This window comes from Cebus imitator, unplaced genomic scaffold, assembly GCF_001604975.1.
Source record: "Cebus imitator isolate Cc_AM_T3 unplaced genomic scaffold, Cebus_imitator-1.0 Scaffold144, whole genome shotgun sequence".
Lineage (NCBI taxonomy): Eukaryota > Metazoa > Chordata > Mammalia > Primates > Cebidae > Cebus > Cebus imitator.
The window spans coordinates 1404517-1426186 of record NW_016107459.1 but is presented as its reverse complement, the minus strand read 5'-3'; the positions used below and the strand labels follow the sequence as shown (position 1 = coordinate 1426186).

The window sequence follows — 21670 nt, the reverse complement described above, 5'->3', positions numbered from 1 at the left end:
TCTGTCACCCAGGCTGGAGTGCAGTGGCATGATCTCAGCTCACTGCAACCTCCACCTCCCAGGTTCAAGTGATTCTCCTGTCAGCCTCATGAGTAGCTGGGATTACAGGGACCCACCACCATGACTGGCTAATTTTTGTACTTTTACTAGAGAGAGGGTTTTACCATGTTGGTCAGGCTGGTCTCGAACTCCTGACCTCGTAATCCATCCACCTTGGCCTCCCAAAGTGCTGGAATGAGCCACTGCACCTGGCCTGAGCCACCACACCTGGTTGATACTATATATATTCTTAAAGTAAGCTAAAGAAATAATTTTTTTAAAAAAATTATAAGGAAGAGAAAAAATATTCACTATTCATTAAGTGGAAATGGATCAGCAAAAGAATCTTCATCCTTGTCATCTTTCTTCATGTGGAGTAGGCTAAGGAGGAGAAAAGGGATTGGTCTTACTGTCTCAGGGGTAGCAGAGGCAAAAAAGGTGAAGGAGGTGGAAGGGGAGGCAGGCCAGACAAGCACAGTTGGTATAATTTTTATTGCAAAAAATCCTCACACAAATGGACCCATGCAGTTCAAATTCATGTGGTTTAGAAGTCAGCTGTATATATAAAACCATAAGCCAAATTTTAACTTTTTTGTTTCATTACATTTCTTCTATTACTGACCACTTTAAAAACTACTTTAAAATAAAAAATAAAAGCCACAGTCTTACTCTTTTCCTCCAAGTTTTAACTTTTAAAGAAAACCATGGAGAAAAGTCAAAAAGGCCAATTCCAAAAAAGGAATGTCTCTCAGATAATACAGGTCACTTTCAATACTTTAATAACATTTAAACAAACGAATCAAGAAAATGCTCTGTAAGGTTACAGGAGTGTATCTCCAAGCTGGACTGCATGCCAAAATTTACTAACTCACAATAATTTAAATTGCCCTTTTACTGCCTCTGAGTTGAAAACCTTTAAAACTATTTCCTAAATTCCAGGATATAGCAGGGCTGGCTCTACTGAGAGCAGCTATAGTCAAAGGCCACCCAAGATATCCCAAAGGCAATACGGCTGGAAAAAAATGGATAACTGCCAATAGTAACTCTACTCAAATCTCTAAATCCTATACCTCCTATTTCTACCACTCTTTCCTCACCCCATCTCCAACCAACAGACACAAGAAAATATCATGCACAAACTTTTGAAGACATGGAAGCTGGGAAGGATCATGTATAGATGCTTGAAGTAAACACCTAAATCTCTATCTTAAAATATTAACAATCATAGAATCCATAATAACATTAAAAAGTTTATATTAATAAGGCATAGTCTTCCAGATAATGTTCCAAGTGCTTCAAAAATAGGAACTCAATATTCACGGGAACACTATAATACAGGCATGCTGTTAATAACTATTTCACAAATAAGAAAACTGAGACCTTGACCTTTATAACTTACTCTAGGTTACACAGTAAGAAAGTGTCATTACTGTGCTTTGAACCCATGATGGCTAGCTCCCAGGACCAAATTCTCAAGAGTTGGGATATCCTGCCCCTGTATCCCTTGTTTGTTACATCTAAACTATCTACATAGAAGCACAAAAAACTTAAGTATGAAACCGGCACTGTAGAACAACATACAACCAAAAAAGGGATGATAAAGTTCTTTATATACTCATGATGAAGATCCAAGCTATACTGTTACATAAAGAATGTCAGTAAAGTGTCTGTTTTTACAAATATTCACAAAAATGTCAATAGTTTCCTCAGTAGTTGGATTTCAGGTTTGGTAGGGAGTTTTACTGTTTTGTTTTTACCATTTTTGTTGTCATTGTTTCCTATGCAGTTTCAATTGGAATATATACATGTATAATTTTTTATAATCAAAAAGTAAGTTTATGTTTTTCTTCCTCTAGTTATAAATTATTTTTTAAAAATAGACAAGGGGAGAAAGGAACTAACTCTTAATAAAAATATAACAATTCTTTAGGCTTTACTTTTAAATGATTGGAAAGGTTTGGGTTAACTAAAAACAAAGTGACATTCTTATCTACCCAAGATAAAATACTGTAATTATAAATAATACACAATCAGAAATAATGTATGTGTAGAATCAGGTTTCAGAGTATTCAACAGTTAATACTAAATTATCAAGTGCATCCACACTTTATTCTCCTGAGACATGTAGGCATGAATTATACTTATGACATATTTGTTTTTAGTTTAGAAATGATACAATGTCAAGAGTTACCTAATAGTTGAAATGACCTAAGAGAAATATATACCAAATATTTATAGTGATTGTTTGTTTTTAAGAGAAGGCATAACAAAACTGCCTTAGAGTTATTGAACTGGGAGTTGATTTGCCAATTCTGACAAACTTTACGCTGTCTTGAAATATAGAGGTTATATCCTAGTAAATCTGTTCAATATAGTTAAAAAATCATATTACCATAATTAAACAAATCCCTGAGGTAATTTTTAAAAATCCAGGTCAGTATGCTACTATTTTTCTCATATTTTTTAACCATCTTAACCATTTTTAAATGTATGCCATTTTAAAATATATAGTTAGTAACGTTAAGTATATTCACATTGCTGTGCAAAAGAACTATAGAACTTTTCATCTTGCAAAACAGAAACTATAATCATTAAACAACTCCCCGTGTTCCCGTACCCCTTAACCCTGGTAACCATGATTCTACAATTTTTCTACTAGTTTTTATTTTTATTTTCATTTAAACAAAGACTATAAAAGAATTAACCCTAATGCAAATACTCATCATCATTTCTAGGGAAGGCCATATTTGACCATGAAACTCAAGACTCCATTGTATTTACAAAAAATCTGAATTATCTAAAAACCAAATGCAAGACCGTAGTTAAACAGCCTGCTAAATCAACTCCCAAATTTTGTTGAAGAAAATACTTCCTTAACAGAATTACTGAAAATTAAGTTTTTAAACTGTTACCAAGGCTAGAGAGGCATATCATCTGCATGGCATTCAGAGCATTACCAATAAACCGAATTTAGAAAGGAGCTCTCCGTTAGAATAAATCCCTCCTTTATACAGCAACCTCCTTTGAAGAGAAAATTTCCAGCATGTCTTTCCCCACCTTTAGGCAAAAAAAAAAAAAAAAAAAAAAGCAGGGGAGGGCAGAAGTTTCATTGACCCAAAGAGCAATAAAGTTCATTATAAAACTTTTCATTGGGAAAATTTCGATAATTGTCTAACAATAATAAAACTTGTGTTAAAAGGAATCAAAGTTGATCAGAAAAATTCTTTGGAAAAACTGTGCCTTCTCAAGAAAATACTTAGCTATTTTTATTGAAAATTTCAACTGGCTTCAGTAGCTCATGCCTATAATCCCAGCACTCTGCAAAGTCAAGGCAGGAGAACAGCCTGAGTCCAATAGTTCGAGACCAACCTGGTCAAAATGGCAAGACCCCATCTCTACAACAAATTTCAAAAAATTAGCTACACATGATGGCATGTGCCTGTAATCCCAGCTACCCAGGAGGCTGAGGCAGGAGGATCCCTTCAGCCCAAGAGACGGAGATTACAGTGAGCTGTGATCATGCCTGCCTGGGAGACAGAGCAAGACCCTGTCTCTAAAAAGTAAAAATAAAAAACAGAATTGTAATAAAAACAGTCTAATGACTACAACAGAAGCCAGGACAATTGGTTTGTGGCTACCAGTCACCAGGTAAATTAGCTATCTTCAAAAAGTGTAAATGGGCCAGCCACAGTGGCTCACACCTGTAATCCCAGCACTTTGGGAGGCTGAAGCAGGCAGATCACCTGAGGTCAGGAGTTTGAGACCAGCCTGGCCAATATGGTGAAACCCCATTTCTACCAAAAATGCAAAAACTAGTTAAGCATGGTGGCGCACACCTGTAATGCAGCCACTTGGGAGGCTAAAGCAGAAGAATCACTTGACCCAGGAGGCAGAGGTTGCAATGAGCTGAGATCATACCACTGCACTCCATCCTGGGCAACAGGGCAAGACTGTCTCAAACGAAAACAAAAACAACAACAAAAAAGGGTATAAATGAAATGCTTTAATGATCATTCTCTGAATGACACCAAAGTTTCCCAAGAAAGATTTCTGAATGAAAAATTTAAAAAGCAATTTCAAATGTTACTTGACAAATCCCTAAACAGGCTAAAACATTCAACATGCTAATATGCCTAGAATAATCTGCACGTTACCTTGATGATCACCCAAAAGATTCTAAAATTTCTCAGCCTCCATTTTCAAGCTGAAATCTTGGTGTAAAGACAAAAGTAATTTTATTACATCTTAATTTTTAAAGTGAGTATTATTGTTAGGATGATGGGAATGAAAATAAATTAGTCACCAATCCATAAAAATTATCACTGAACTATGTATTTAATCTGACTCCACTTCTCATTCACAGTTACTCTTCCTACATATCAAACAACAGTACCAAGAATGCAAATATCACTATTTGCAACCTTTTAAAACTTCAAATAGTATTAATAATTAACATCAGTTCTTAATAAGACAACATTGCAATCGGCAGACATTTCGAACTTGAGAGAAAATATTTACTGCTTACCAAAAACAAACAAAAAACTCACTATGTTGACACGGCCTCATTTTAATTCAAGGAAAAAGTGCTTCTGTCCCATCAACTAACCATAGTGCAGGATTTTAACACAGCTAATCTTGAGAAGTAATTACCTTCTCTAGATTCTAGCTCTCTAGAATCATCTCTTACCATTCTTCCCCTTATTCTGTCTACTCCAGCCATTGGAGCCTTGCTGTTCCTTGAACAAGCCAAGCAAACCTCAGGGTCTTCACCCTTTGCTTTGAATACTATTGCTGAACTTTTTCCGTATCTCTGCTCAAAAGTTACCTTATTTGCTCACCTTCTACAAATTATGGAACCCCCACACAACTGCCACTCTTTCCCTATACCTCTTTGTTTTGCTCCATACTATTATATCATCATTTATTTTTGTTTATTGTATCTTCTTTACCTCCCTAAAATATAGATTTGAGAGGGCACATACTTTGTTTTATCCACTGCTGTTTCTTTAGTTCCTAGGACAATGTCCCGCATATAATAAATGTTGAATAAATATTTGTGGAATGAGTAAATAAATCAATAAGTGAGCAATATATGACTGAAGTTCAGATTTGCTAAATTTTGTAATTTACTTCATGAAGTTCACAAAGCTTGTAACTAGTGCGACAACATACAAATCTCCTAACTTTCTCTGTAAGTGCTGCATTTAGGGCAGGCACTCATGTTAGTCCAGTTGGCCACCGCCAGGGATGCAGGATGGCAAGATAAGGAGCGTGGAGACCTCCACACAGAGGCAGCTGATATCACAAAAACACCTAGAAAGCAATAGTACAAATGGCAGGTACATTGCCTAGTTCATCTAGTCTACATTCATTCCACTTATATATTCTCTCTTGCAATCAAATTCATCCTCACTGCAGAAGAAAACTGTTCCCTGGAGCAACTGCCTATCACCAGCAATACTGTACATCATGCTACTTTAAAAGAATCTACAAAAAAAAAAAAAAAAAAAAAAAAAAAAAAAAAAAAAAAAAAAAAAAAAACTACACTGAATGGCAATCACTGTGGAAAGAATGTCTAATTGGAAGTTCTAGTGCCAACTCTCTTTTCAAAACTCTTTGAGAGTTTATGCCAGATCATGACAGATGGAAGAAGGAAATGGACCACTCATTCAACAAATATTTATTATATACTGACTATAAAGAAGATAATTCATAAGTAATTCGATCCAAACTACAGGGTGTGTGTGAGAGTGTGTGTGTATGTGGGCACACACGTCTATTTTAAAAAGTGCTTCTAGAAAATCCTACATTAAAACCTTCAAAAAAGAGGAGCAGAACTGAATTTCAAAGATGATGTTACCTAAGAAATGAGGCATCTAGAAATATTATTTCAATAATAGTTTCAAAACGGTTTCAACTGCATATTACTAGGATATACTTATTATAAGATAATTTACATTGTTATTATTAGGTTACCTTAACTTGGTAATTATTGTGTGCCACACACTTCTAAAAACCTTACAAGTGTTCATTTATTTAATTTTCTCAACAATCCCATGGTGTAAATATTTTTACCCTTACTTAACAGGTAAGTAACTTGGGACACTGTTCAATAATTTGACCAGTGGTAAATTACAACTGGAAAATTACAGAGCCAGGATCCACACACAGGCATTCTGTTCCTGGGCTGGCACCTGTAATAACTACAATCAACAATGTGTAGAATATAGTTCACTAAAAATGTAATCCTAAAGTGGTATGTTGGAAGAAACATACCACAAAAGACTGCTGTGAAAAAAGCCAATAAAAAATACAATACCAATATATTAGCTTTAATAATATAATGTTTACAGATATTTGACCATTCATCACTATATATTCATGGTTACCTGAAGTTCCCCCCACCAAGGCTAGAAATTAAGTACTATTTTAAGATAAAATCATTTACAAAACTATCTCTCAAGTAGACTTTATAGTGTATTATATTATCATATTTAATATAACAGGTAATTTATACATTGGTTTTAAAGCAGTATTTTCCAACTATTCCCCAAAACTCAAAGAAAAACTCGTTACCCTGAATTTATAAAAAGCTGATCTTAAATACTGACATGGTTTGGCTGTGTCCCCACCCAAATATTGAATTATAGCTCCCATAATTCCCACGTCATACGAGGGACCTGGTGGGAGGTAACTGAACGATGAGGGCAGGTCCCTGACATGCTGTTCTTGTGATAGTGGGTAAGTCTCACAAAATCTGACAGGTTTATAAAGGTGGGTTCCCCTGCACATGATCTCTTCTCTTGCCTGCCACCATGTAAGACATGACTTCACTTCCATCGTGATTGTGAGGCCTCCCAGCCATGTGGAACTGTGAGTCAATTAAATCTCTTTCCTTTATAAATTACCTACTCTTGGATATGTCTTTACTAGCAGTGTGAGAACAGACCAATACAAATATGAAGCATGAAGTTACATAATTTATTACTTCATAATATAGGCATTATTATCTACTACTGAGGACCTAGAGCTATATGATATTGATGACATTTTTGTCCATTACAATATGTTTAAGGTTGAAAATCTGAATTTACTGAAACTAGATGTTAACTCTAATCAAGTAATCTCTCTGAAAGTTCAGAAATGAAAAACATATTAAAACTTATAAACACCCTCCACTAGAAATAATAAAAGGGACACAAACTGTAATTCTTGGCATTGGGCATATTAACCAACCAATTGGCTAAAAACTCTTTTTAAAAACAGACATATTATAAAACTTTTTTCAGCTCCACAGATCTGACCTAGAATAAACATCCTAACACTCACTTTATCTTTGCGGCAAATTTTAATAAATGTGTTACCAGCATAATTTGTAAACAGCTACTGAATGTGTATGCAACATTTCTTTATTAGAGTAGAAAAGGTCATAACATCACAAAGAAATGAAAACAAAAGGCATCTGGGAAACAAGCTGCATCTTACAATAAAAATAACAAAATTTAGCTGGGTGCGGTGGCTCACACATGTAATCCCAGCACTTTGGGAGGCCGAGGCAGGCAGATAATGAGATCAGGAGATTGAGACCATCCTGGATAACACGGTAAAAACCCATCTCTACTAAAAATACAAAAAACTAGCCAGGTGTGGTGATGCATGCCTTTAGTCCCCAATACTCAGGAGGCTAGGGCAGGAGAATCACTTGAACCTGGGAGGCCGAGGCTGAGGTGAGCCGAGATCATACCACTGCATTACAGCCTGGGCGATAGAGCAAGAGACTCTGTCTCAAACAAAAAAAAGTAAAAGAACACAAAACAGGAAAAATGTAATCAGTGTGCCAATAATGAAAAAACCATCAGGTATGTGTTAGAACTATCAATAAAAATTTTCAAAACAAACATATATTAAAATGAGTGTTTTATTTCCAAACAGTCACCTCAGAAGGCTATAGTTATTCCTTTGCTCAAAAAAAAAAATTTCAAACTCTTGCCTTGGAATTTCTATTAAAGGCAATTTATGAAACATACCAGCCTGAAGATATGGTAAGGTCACAGTAATAGTAACCCACTCTCTCTAGCTCAGCTCTAATCCAGAAGAATCAAAGCCCATCTAAAATCCCCAGGAGTTCTCCTACCATGGCCTCCAATGTTATCCTCCTCATTACCAAGAACCTCTTTATCTCTCATCCTGCCAATGGACATACTCCCTAATCTCACTCACCTTCCTCCTTGCTCACAGCCTTTCTGCCACATTAACCTCCTTTCTATTTCTTGCACACATTCAGCTCTTTCCTGCCTCAAGGCCCCTGCACTTGCTAATCTCTGTGCCTGCAATGTGTTTTCCCAGCCCTTTGCATGATTAGTTCTCATACTTACATCAACGCTGCCTCCTCAGAGGGCCTGTCTTGACTGCCCAATCTCAAATGAAACTCTTACCCCCAGATACCCATCCCCTTCTCCCAGTTACTGTCTGGCACATCACCTTATTACATTACATTGCTTATTTTTTTTTTAACTTGTGAGTTACCATTTCCTCTTAGTAGACTACAAGGTGCATAACTTTGTTTATCTCTGTATTTTCAGTGTGTACAACAGTACAGAGCACATAGCTGGCTGTGTCTGCCCCATGGGTTCTATAAATCCTAGTCTAGAAGTTCCCTGCAACCTTGACATAGGCTGTATAATCAACGCTCATCTTTTCCTTTCCCAGATTTGATTATATTTATGTCCTTTCCTAAGTCCAAGCTCCTTCCTACATTTCATATCATGTCCCATGTGGCCTTTGTCAGAAAATGGAAAAGCACACTCTATATCCAAGGCCCAGAACATGGTAAGAGATAAAAAAATATGTGTTGACTATCACCTCTTCTTATGGCTCTGACACGTATCATTCAAGAGAAGGTCAGTACTAGACAACCATACCAACAGGACATAACCTGCCATACTGATAATTTACCAATTTTTCCTAAAAGATGGTAGCAGTAACAATAAAATCTACAAGGACTAAGTTTGAATACACTTCAATTATCTTTTTCCTAAATTTCTTCTCATGAGTCTTTGATTTCTCATGCAAACACAACACGCGCACGCGCGCGCACACACACACACACACACACACACACACACACACACACACACACCACAAAAAAAAAAAAAAAAAAACCTGCTTCTCTTAGGCTCTCCTAATCTCCATATTATCCAGACAAGTCTAAATTTGCACATGTACCAAGCATAGACCAAGTTTACTTTTCTTTCTCTTTTTATGTCTTCTCTTAAACCGAAGACATACAAATTGCAAAAATTTCAAGCAGTGCAAGAATGCACAAATGCCAGACACCGTGGTTCACTCCTATAATCCCTTGATCACTTGAGCCCAGGTGTTTGAGACCAGCCTGGGCAACAAAGCGAGAGCTTATTTCTACAAAAAAATGTAAAATATTAGCCAGGCACAGTGGCACACATTTGTAGTTCCAGCAACTTGGGAGGCTAAGGCAGGAGGATGACTTCAGGCCAGGAGTTCAAGGCTGTATGGAGCTCTGATTGTGCCACTGCACTCCAGAGCAAGACCCCATCACCAAAAAAAAAGTACACAGAGAAATAAAGTTAAGGTTCCATCAAGCCTACTGCTCAGAACAGTTTCTAAATCCCACTATCGAATCAAACAAAAATCAGTTTTCTCACTTTAAACCTTTGCATTGGTCTTAATACATCTGTGGTATTAGGTTCAGTTCGAGGAGTTGACTTAAAGAGACATTTAAAACCTACACTACTTCTAAAGGTAAATGCTAAGGGATGTGAAGATAGGGAAACTCATGAGGAAAACATTTGATGAAATGTCTTCTTACAGAATATCCACAAGACTCAAAGGGAAATATAATTCATTCACCTATTTGAAAGGCTGTAATGTGCAAACATGCATGTTTGTTGTGCAGGACACTAAAGAACAGAAGTAGAACTGTTGGGTCAAAAAGACAAAACACAAATCCTGGCGATACACGAGAAGACTACCTTGGGAAGTAAGGGTCTATCACATAAAGTAACCTCTAGGGCATTTCCTAGAAACTTAATGCTTATTAGGATTGAAAACAAGGAAAACCAAAATGTTTCATTAAAACGTTTCATCACTTAATTCAATCAATCAGGTTCACTAATAAATCTAGAAGAGACTTGATTGCAAATGCAACCCAGCTTCCCATTCGTCCTCTATTACCACTGTGATCATTAATCAATAATTACTGAATATGTACTGGGAATTCTAAAGTAATCTTGAATAAATAAGACTTGGGGATTTTCTTGAGGGATAAGAGGGGCTCATGATCTAATAAAATATATGAACTATTAATTGTATTTAAACTGTACTGCTGTGAAATCTAATATAGAATCCCAAAATTTGAATTGATTTCCCTGGCCATGGTCTTAAAAGACTGTAACTTGTTTGTTTTAACTTTAATGTAACCACTTTATCATGAGGTATAAAACAAAACCTAGTACAGCCAAGGATTTCTCTTTCATAAATCTAACATTCAGTATTAACTGTTAAAGCATTAAAATATTATAAATAGCATGCCAATTTCAAAGTCCTTCAAATCTTTGATTTGTCATAGAGGTGTTTACAGCATAATAAACAAAACTAACTACCTGATGTCATATGTTATTAAAACTGCTATTTACTTCTAAAAAAGACTTGATCTATGGTGCCTGAACTCTGAAAAACAAGGAAGAAACTGGCAGTTGGATAAAAACAGAACTGTCACATTATTTAGTCAATTCCAGTTCAGATCCCAAGTAACTTACCCTTAACCTTTTTGCTGAAATGATCTAAGTAACAAAAGCTTCATAATAAAAATATACTTTTTGTTTTTACAAAAGCAAAGCTACATAAGTTCCCAAACATAAGTATACAAAATGGAACCCAACTGGTACAGGAGAAACATCTAGAAAGCATGTTAAAAATGCAGAGTCTAATGAAACTCTAAATATCTTAAATTCAAAGTCTGGGTCAAAGTCCTGGAATCTACACTTTTAAAGTCTCACTGATGATTCTGACTAGTAGTCAATCTGGAAACCACTTATATTTTTTTGTTAATAATCTCAGTACTCTCGTACAGACAAGTCTTTGATTCTCTAGGATCTATTCTCTGGTTAAGAAACACACAGACCTGACCCAGTGCTTCAGGCCTATAATACCAACACTTTGGGAGGCTAGGACAGGAGGATCACTTGAGGTCAGGAGTTCAGACCAGCATTGTCCTCCAGTACCTTTTTCTCAAGAAGAAAAATACTTTCAGAACAAACCTACTCATAGTCTGCTCTGGATAGCATTATACAAATTACTAAATTTCTTAATTTTACCACTTCCAAAAGTTAATATCCCAGAAACCATTTGAAAAATACTGGGCTGTAATCAGATCTCAATGGAACTGAATCACAACACTTAAATCCCTGATCCAAACAATGTAAACAGCATCAAATTGTTAATGTTATTATAATAACTACTTTCTCTTTCTTCAATTAAAATTTAGCCAGGACAATTATCATGAAGTACAGTGGCCATTGTTAAATCAATTTCCAGACCTTGGGGGAAAACATTTAACAATTCACAGAATTCAAATAACAAATGCTGCAAATTCTTCTCTAACTCGAAACTCTTCTCATTATATTTAACATTTACAGCAACACACCAAAGGGAAATTCCTTTCTTCCATCTTTACCATAAAAAAAAAAAAATCCCTGGAATCCTTACTCTTTCTGTTACCATAGTTACCAACACATACAGTGTTGGCAACTGCTGCTCCCTGTGACACACACTAGTATACCTACTCTATAAACCTACCTGACTTCAGTTAAGTTCCATTGGCTAATAAATGTTAATAAAAATACACTGAGGCTAATAAGGGTAAAATTTGCCAGTCCTAGGACCATAGTGAATACCTTATAATGGTCAGTCTCCTTGTCACATCACATAAAAGTAGCTAGAGAAGACTAAAATTCAAAACCACACAATACAGTTGACCCTTGAACAACACAGGTTTGAACTGCACAGGTCCACTTATAGGCAGATTTTTTTCAATAAAAGTTACATCAAGTGTGCCCACCTCTCCTGCTTCCCTTTCACCTCCACCTATTCCACCTCTGCCACACCGAGACAGCAAGACCAGCCCTTCCTCTTCCTCACTTTATGATGACTCCTTTTCACTTAATGAACAGTAAATATATTTTTCTCTTCCTTATGACTTTTAAATAATGCTTTCTCCAGCTTATTTTATTCTAAGAATATTTACTATGTATAACATACAAAATATTCATTAATCAATTGTTTATATTATGGGTTAAGGCTTCTGGTCAACAGTAGGCTATCAGTAGCTAAGTTTTGGGGGAGTCAAAAGTTCTACATAGATTTCTGACTGCACAGGAGGCTGGTATTCCTAAAACCTATGTTGTTCAAGGTCAATTGCATATCAGCCTACTGAGGAGACTCCAAAGGAACTTTGAGTCCATTAAATGTGATTTGCTTGATTTTCCACAAAGTCTATGACGGGGCACTATGCCAAAAACACAAAATCTTTCGCCATGCAATTGTGAATAACAGGTCAAGAAAGAGAGGAGGTTAGTTTAGAAATGGGAAACAAATGATAGAGATAATTAGTAATAAAAGCTCTGGATGAAAGAATTCAGAAAATGACATCCCTAAGAAATTAATGGTATCATTTAATGAAGGGCAGCATGTTTTCATATTCTAGATTCTCTTGCAAAATGGAAAACAAACCACTTAAAAACACAGAAAATCCTTTGTAAAATGCTGTGACTAGCCCCGTAAAAAGAAGACAGGTGGAAACTGGCCCATCTGACTGGAAAAGATCAAGGTCTGTTGAAACTCAAGCTAGTATAGGTATGGGGAAACAGGCATCCTCATACTAGTGAGTAGGAGTGTCTCCATAAAGATATTTGGCAGTATCAGTCAAAATTACAAATGCATATAACCCTCTGACTCAGCAATTCCATTTACAGGAATTTATATGACAAATATACATATATATATAGACACATATATGGGCAAAACTTAACTGCAGTGACAGTAAAAGCAAAAGACTAGAAAAAATCTAAATGTCTACATTTATATATATGTATATATATGGGCAAAACTTATACTGCAGTGTCAGTAAAAGCACAAGACTATAAAAAATCTAATTGTCTATCAATAGAAACTAATTTAAAAAATTACGGCAAATCCAAACACAGTGTAGCTGTGAAAAAGGAATGAAGATATATTTACTAATGTTGGGTTAAGTGAACAAAATGCCAAAAAAATAAGTATTTCTATTAAGGATACTATTTGCGTTAAAAGGAGGGCAGGGAGCAGATATACCTATAAAGACAATCTCTGGAAGTATACTACTAACACTGGTTGCTTCCAGAAAGGGGAAATGATCAGCAGGGCACCAGGAGACATTTCCCCCTATATGCTCATGTATCTTCTGAATTAAGAAACTAAAAGGGAGGAGAGGTAAAGGATTAAGCAAGAAGATTTCTTAAGTAACAAATCTGAAACACTGTGGCCTTTTAAAAATGTACTCTTTATTTTCTCCTCTCATCTAACTTTTTCTTTCTCATTCCATCCTATTAACTTTTCCAGTTCATTTTACTCTCCTCTATTCAGACCTATTAGGAATATTTACTACAACTACTTAGCCCAGTTGGGAGCCCAGTTGCTAAATGCCAACAAGGCTGGTGAACTTTGTTCTAGTAATTGTCATAAAAAATGAGTGACAACATCAGCCATAAAAGAAATCTGAGTATTTACAGAAGGGTAGATAACTATACTTAAACATCAGGAAAGAAAAAATATAAGAAAAAAGGTGAAGGAATAAGGAAATACTCATTCAATATTCTCTGCTTTGTCCATTCACAGTTTATTACCTTTTAAAAAAAAAACTCTTAATAAACCAAGTATGCTAGAAAAGTGATTTTTTCCCTCTCTGTTAATTAAGGAACCAAACCTATCTTCTCAACAAGACTATACAGTGGTCCAAACATAGAATACCTAAACAATCAGTAGACATCACGGTCACTGTTCTTTAGTTAATTAATGTTTTCTCTTTTCATTCCCATTAGGTCATTTATTTGCAAATACATCCACATATTGTTATTTCACAAGCTAATATCTAGTTTTGTCAAATTTTATATCACATAATATTTTTAGCATCTCAGATACTAAAATAAAGGCCTAAAGTCTCATACACCAAAGCTGAAACATAATTATCTCTCGCAAGATACCAAAGGAGTAATTCCTTTTTTGTTTAAAGCAGCATTTGCTTCTAGAAATAACTAAATCATACCTGATTTCTCCTCCACACAGTTGTAACTGGGGGAAAGACACATGACTGGACCTGGGGTACATGGAAATCTGAGTAAGAACTACTCCTAACGGGATGTCACAGACCCAAAGACCACTGCTCAACTGTGTATTCACATGCAGCGTGAGTAGCAACTATCATAAAGAAAAGCTCTTTGCCTCAAAAGTTCTAAAAAATAATTGAAAGTTCACAGGCTCGAAATTAATAATAATCAAATCTGCCTGTATAACACTTTTTAATTTACAAAGCATTTCTCATACATCAAAGAAAATCAGAAGCTCAAATTAATGAACTGATTTTCTAGCTAAGATTTAAATCCAGGTCATTCTAATATATAGCTGTACATTATCTATTATCTATCTATTCTTAGTTTAAGTAGGTAGATGTATCTAACTCATGTATTAGTGAATAGGTTATATGAAAATGTTCTTTCCCAAAGTCTAAAGTGCTATTCTTATCTTTTTTTTTCTTTTTGAGACAGGGTTTTGTTCTGTGGTGCAGACTGGAGTACAGTGGCATGATTACAGCTCACTGTAACCTTAAACTCTTGGTATCAAGTGTTCCTCCCACTTTGTCCTCCCAAAATGCTGATATTTCAGGTGTGAGTCATTGCGCCTGGCCTACTATTCTTACTTTATCCAAACCCTACAAGCGGTTTCCTCCATCAGATACAAAAGTCTGGCCTACCAGTAAAATTTCTCTTAATCACTTTCCAAAATGCCAAACATTTACTGAAATCAAATAAGCAAGCCCCTTTTTTCCTAAAACTACGAATTTTCAATTAAAAAAATATAGGATTTTCATTTCTTTACAAATCATAGAGCAGAAAAATTTCTCCAGGATTTATACTGAGATTCCTGACATTTGTGACCACAAAAGATATAAAACTGCCACATGGGAAAAGACAGGTCTCTCAACCTCACACAAAGGGTAATTAATGTTTTTAAAGCAGAGTGAATATACATGTGAAATATACATCATATAGTTATACAAACTAAATTATTTTCTAACTTGGCATAATGACAGGGTAACTGGGAGGGAATATAAAAGAAAATACTCAAGAGCTTAAAATTAACAATGGGCCCATTTATTCAAGGTAGGACAGCTCTCTCATTACAACCTGAGAAGACTGAAAGTCTTTCTGTCTTCCTCTAAGAGGGAAACTGCAGCTGGCAGTTCTGGAGAATCACTCAACTATATTCACAGCTTTACTTGGAGTCAAGCAATGGCAAGAAAAGTCTTCGTCTTCATGATGCATTGGACAACATGGACAAAATGCTGACTTTGAGATGTTTAAATTTCATCCTTGGAGGATCAGTTCCATTAACTTCTCCTGAAGGAAACCAATACCCACAAACAAAAGATTTACACCCAATGAAACTGAGAAACACTTACCAGAATCTGTCATTTCATAGAATATGGTCTTAGGACATGGTCTAGTTCTATAGCACTGTGCTTATTTATTTTCCATCCAACCTTTGTACTCCCCACTTTGTATCTTCTTCAATGGCTTCTAGGAAGTATTACTATAACTACCTAATCAATGAATTCACAGCAAAGTATTTCACAATTCTGTCTTTCTCTGTTCTGTGTTAGACTCCCAAACAGAGCTCCATCATCCAAACAATGGTAAGTTTCTTCTGCTTTTCAAATCCAATTAAAATTCTGTCCAAGCTTTTAACAATTTATCTTCCCCTAACTCTTGAGAATCAAAGTCATTGTTACTTAGATACTAAAAAGTTTGATGTAATTCTTATCTCTTAAAGAAACATCTAAAATGTGTTTACAGAGAACTGGGAGATCCTCTTCAGGTAAACCAAATATTGACAGTGAAGAAAAGAGCTCAAATATGAGAAAGTAACACACAGCAGAGTATTTCAACTTTAGGATATAACAACTTAAAAGATGTTACTCACAAATACATTATCTTTCTTATCATTCCATCATGAAGAGTATCAACTGGCCAAAATATAGCCTTGAATTATACAAGTCTCCTATTTCTTGTTATAAAATATACCGGCAAAACCCAACAAACCCACAATGCTACAATGAAACCTATCCTCACATTCCATGGCTTAAGGGCAATTCCATAAATACAGGGTCATAGAAAGACAGCCTGCAAACTTATGTAGCCGGAAATTAAATGACATGTGATCATGCAGCTAGAGAAACCTAAGGATCTTTTTAAAAAGCTGGCAGGAACTGCCAATCTTATCTTAGAAATCCACCCATAAAACAGTATGCAAAATTCATACAATACAGATGACGAAGAAATTTTAGTACAGTGTTAAACTGTTACAGCTTGTATGCTTTAGGATACAAGTTGTATTCAGAATATTCACATGCTGATACAATAAAATCTAAAGAAAACTCAAGTCCCTGCTAGTGGCTTAGTTATCTCAAAATACAATTCAGTCCTCCAGAGCTCCAATGTTATAAAGGAATGTAAATGACCCTCTGGAGTTCAACATAATAATACCTAATCAGAGGAAAAACTGTATAATTTTGAACTCTAAAGATGCAGATTCCCAGCTAAGTACAAACTTCTGATTATTTTTTCTTTCTTAATTTCAGTGGACAATAAGTAAAAAACAAACAAACAAAAAATCCCATATTGCTATGTTCCCTACAACTATGGGGGTTAAATATTTAATGTTTCAAATCCCTAAATAGTTTTCTTTCTTTTTAAAGTTTATGATATTATTATAAAAGATAATTGAGGGACTGTTAGGCCTTGCTAGGAATTTCATATGCATTATTAAAGTAAGTGAATCATTAAATTACATGTTTTAAGCATGGTTTCAGGTTTTAATTGTTTGTTGATACTATTAATTAAAGAACCCGATGACTAGTAATATCCCAGTAATTTTACATAATTAGGGCAGAAAAAGTATAACTAAAGAACAAATTAAGATGAGAGTAAGTTAAAAATTTATAAGATTAACAATCTTACCACAATATAAATTAGTTATTAAACACAAACCTTTATTAGGCAATAATACTAGGCATATTTAAACCACACAAGGGGTTAAAAATAACTACAATGAAAGGCCAAGAGCCTAGCAGCCCAACTGAGCCAACATTCCCTTCTCTCCTCCCCCTCCCCTTCCAATCCTCTCCAGTCCAGAATGAATTGCATGCCCCACTGCACAAGGCCCAAAAAGGTCACAGTAGATGGCAGAGACTTTTGTAAGAGAACAGAAATAACTCAGCAGCTTTGTTACCATAGTCTCTTTTAATCAGTATGTTCAAAATCCTTAATTAGCACTCTGTCTACACAAGGAAAGCATTTCTTCGGTGCCAGGGGAGGGCACATATGTATGTACACAGTGTTCTGTTGTATCAGCATCACAACATGGAGCTAGTACCTCAAACTGTCTGCCAGGAAAGTGAAGCACAGGAAACTTTTTTAAAGGCACAGTACCACAAAATTCACCTACATACTCTATTTGCATTTCTATTACCACACAACAAAATGATATTCAAGTTTGGCTCATTTAGGTGTCAATTTGTTTCTGAACTTTTTTCAGCAAAAAAAGTAAGCATTTAAACTAAATAATAACTTTTTTTAGATAATTAAAGTAGAATATTTAAAATATAAAGTGCTAACAAAACATAAAAACTGGTAAATAGGATTTTTATGAGATTGCTCATAAAACAAGGATTGCTCCTGTTCTCATAACAGATTGTCAGTAGAAGAAATAAAATACCAACTCCCTCAACCAGGAATAAATCACATGACACATCTTCACATGGATGCTTTACATTTAAAATTTCATCCAACCATGAAAGGTATTAAAACTTGCAGGCTGGATTACATATAAATCTAATTATAAAATCTAACTGAAATCAAGGCAGAAATTGGTAAATTAAAGATAACTTTAAAAAAATCAACAGCCAAGAAACAAAGGAAACTCCATTAGTAAAACGGGATTTGCAATATTTTAATAAGGATATTTAGGTGTTATAAACTTATTTTTAACCTTTCAAAAGATGGATATACATATAAGATGTCGAATATGTATACATATATATATATGTTAATAATATACATGTATGTATAATGTATATTATATTTGGTTAATAATATACATGTATGGATACATATATACATATATATGGATACATATGTATCCATATATATGTATATATGTATCCATACATGTATATTATTAACCAAAATGACAATCTTCTAAATATCTGATTAAAGAAACAAACTAACTAAGTATAAGGTAAAGTGAATTATTAAAGAGGCAGCATAGCATAACTGTTGGAAAGCCAGCTCTTCCATACAAGCCATGTGAGCTCATAGCAGTTATATACAGTGGGAATAATACCACTATTTTGCAGGTTGATATGAGAATTAAATGAGATGACACATTCACAGCACTTGGTAAAAATCCAAAAGTTTGTTGGTAAGATAGTATTTTCACGCGTTGCACAAAAGTGTAAATTGGCACAACCTTTCAAAATGACACAGGTAGACAATGTTCTCCAGGGTAAATTGTTGAGAAAAAAGCAAAGTATAAAACAGTGTATATTACATGCTACCTATGAAAGACAGTGTGTATTATATGCTACCACTTTCCTTATGAAAGAAAATTATACAATTGTTTAAAAAAAAAAAAACTTCCTTATATATTAATATACAATGTTCTCCACGGTAAATTGTTGAGAAGAAAGCAAAGTATAAAACAGTGTGTATTATATGCTACCATTTGAGTAAAGGAGGAATGGAAATTCATATTTATTTGAGTATGCAAAAAGAACCTTTTAGAAATTTATGTAAGTAATTAATAGTAATAATTACCTACTGGTGATGAAACTGAAACGCTACCTTACATATAGTTAAACCTCAATAAATAGAAGCTGCAATTACTCCTCTCATCAGTGCTATCATCATCATCATCATGAAAACATATCCTTAAAATACATACACAGAATACATTCAAACTAAATCTTTAATGAGGTAAAAAGCCATATCTCAATTATTCATAGGCTATCTAGTTGGAGCTCCAAGCCCTTCATTTCCTCTTCAAGGGTAATTAGCTTTTGGCCATCTTACTGCTGGCTATCACCTCCACCAGAAAGTGAGCTGAGGAAATAATTCCAAAACCATCATTCTATTCCATTTTGATCAACAGTTTTTAATAAACAGCTTTTAAAACTGACAGGATTAAAATCCCATAGCACAACCTTCTAAAATTATATATAACAAAACTAAGATTCAGAGAATTTCCCAAATTAGGGACAGTTCAAAAATTTATAGTCTGTCCCTAAATGGTTTTCCCATTTTATTATTGATAACATGGGGGAAAACAGAAAAGAAGTTAAATTGAAATCGGTTATCCTCACTAAATCCACTCTCCTCATCTTTTATTATAGATAACCAAATTTGCCAAGATCAAATCCCAGGAGCAATGATAGTAAGTAAAGGATAGGTCAACAGAGAATTAAACAACTCAGCCTGGCGACTAAGCACTGAATGAACATCTATAATAAAATCTGTAAAGTTTACTTACACTAGAAATTGTCAGAGGCATGTTGAAATCCTTGCCGCCTTGCAGCCGGAAACCCCAAGGAGCTGGGCCAACCAGTGACACACTGTAGTTGCTCATGGTTCTAATGGCTCAAAGTCCAACGACAGAAAATGAAAGATGCTGTGAAAGATAATTAGATGATCAGCAAAAATGTTGACTTGAAACTCTACTACATAAATTATGTTTAATATTTTGTTTTGGGGGCTGAGAGGATATAGCGAGTAAGTCTAAATTAAGTTCTTCATCAATTTCAGTTTAAGAAAAGCAATCTGTGGCCAGGCGCAGTGGCCCACACTCGCAATCCCAGTACTTTGGGAAGCTGAGGCCGATCACCTGAGGTCAGGAGTTCAAGACCAGTCTGGCCAATGTGGTAAATTTTGTATTTTCTATTAAAAATACAAAAATTAACCAGGCGTGGTGGTAGGCGCCTATAATCCTACCTACTCAGAAGGCTGAGGCAGCAGAATCGCTTGAAACCAGGAGGTGGAGGTTGCGGTGAGCTGAGATTCAGCCACTGCACTCCAGCCTGGATGCCAAGAGTGAAACTCCATCTCAATAAAAAAGGCAATCTGTCAGCTAATATAAATTTTCTACACTCATGGCAATTTCCAGGGTCTAAAAATTCCATATCAGAACACACTTCTAGACACTTAATCTGTTTCACAACTTGCTACAATCCAATTTGTGGCTTCTTGGATACAAATTTTAACTCAAAGTACTTCACAACACTTCACTAATGTATATAAGAAAGAGCAAAATTTTATTTCAGATTGAATTCAAAATAATTTTCTCCTTCCCTCCACTTCATGTATTCTTTTGTCTGCCATTGGCAAGAGTCTTTCAATTGCACTTACTTAAATTCCAGGTTACTCTGACATGTGAAAGAGCCTGCAAATCAGTAGGCTCCCATTCGTGCTTTCCAAATACTTAATTCTTTAAAATGAGAAGCTGTTTTTCAATGCATAAAACTATTCTCTCCAATCATGAACTACAACTTGTATTTCCTCCTATAGGGACATGGTATTTTCCACACTTAAAGTGCTATCTATTTTTCCTTCAAATAGTCAAGGATAGGCAATACTCTAGTACAGTGATAGGTTGGTCACAACCTGCTTTTTGTTTTATACACACACCTCACCACGCAGAGAGTAAGCATTTGCCACTCAGTGAAAAAGTTTATCACTAAATATGGTAGAAGTGCAGGGTTAACCTTAATGCATTCAAATGACATTGGCAATTCAGAAAAGAACCAGTGCTTCAATATTTTCTTTTGTCTGTTTTGCTTTAAGTGTGCAAGTAATGATTCTCATAGTAGTACCTTCATATAATTTTTAAAAAGAAAAAAGAAGTCTGATTTGAGTTTCCAATTCGCTGTTACAGTGGCAGGAGAGATAGAGAGGATTGGAGTTTTGTTTGTTTTGTCATTTTTTTTTTAGACAGAGTCTCACTCTGTTGTCAGGCTGGCGTGTACTGGTGCGGTATCGGCTCATTGCAACCTCCGCCTCCCGGGTTCAAGTAATTCTCCTGCCTCAGCCTCCCGAGTAGCTGGGACTACAGGGGCACACCACCACGCCCAGCTAATTTTTGTATTTTTAATAGAGATGAGGTTTCACCATGTAGGCCAGGATGGTCTCAACCTCTTAACCTTGTGATCCATCTGCCTCAGCCTCCCAAAGTGCTGGGATTACAAGCATGGGCCACCGCGCCTGGCCAAGTTTTTTTGTTTTTGTTTTTTTTT

General features: G+C 35.3%; 1 protein-coding gene across 13 annotated transcripts in view; it reads right to left on the bottom strand.

Annotated features, from left to right (window-relative positions):
* The window catches only part of PDLIM5 (PDZ and LIM domain 5), a 206859-nt gene that overhangs the window by 182793 nt on the left and 2396 nt on the right, over window positions 1-21670 (bottom strand). For all 13 annotated transcript variants that reach the window (XM_017542411.1, XM_037743427.1, XM_037743428.1 and 10 more), the window contains exon 2: window positions 19915-20052. In XM_017542411.1, coding sequence (XP_017397900.1) covers window positions 19915-20010 — 96 coding nt within the window. In that variant the 5' untranslated portion in view covers window positions 20011-20052. The remainder of the gene's footprint in view (window positions 1-19914; window positions 20053-21670) is intronic.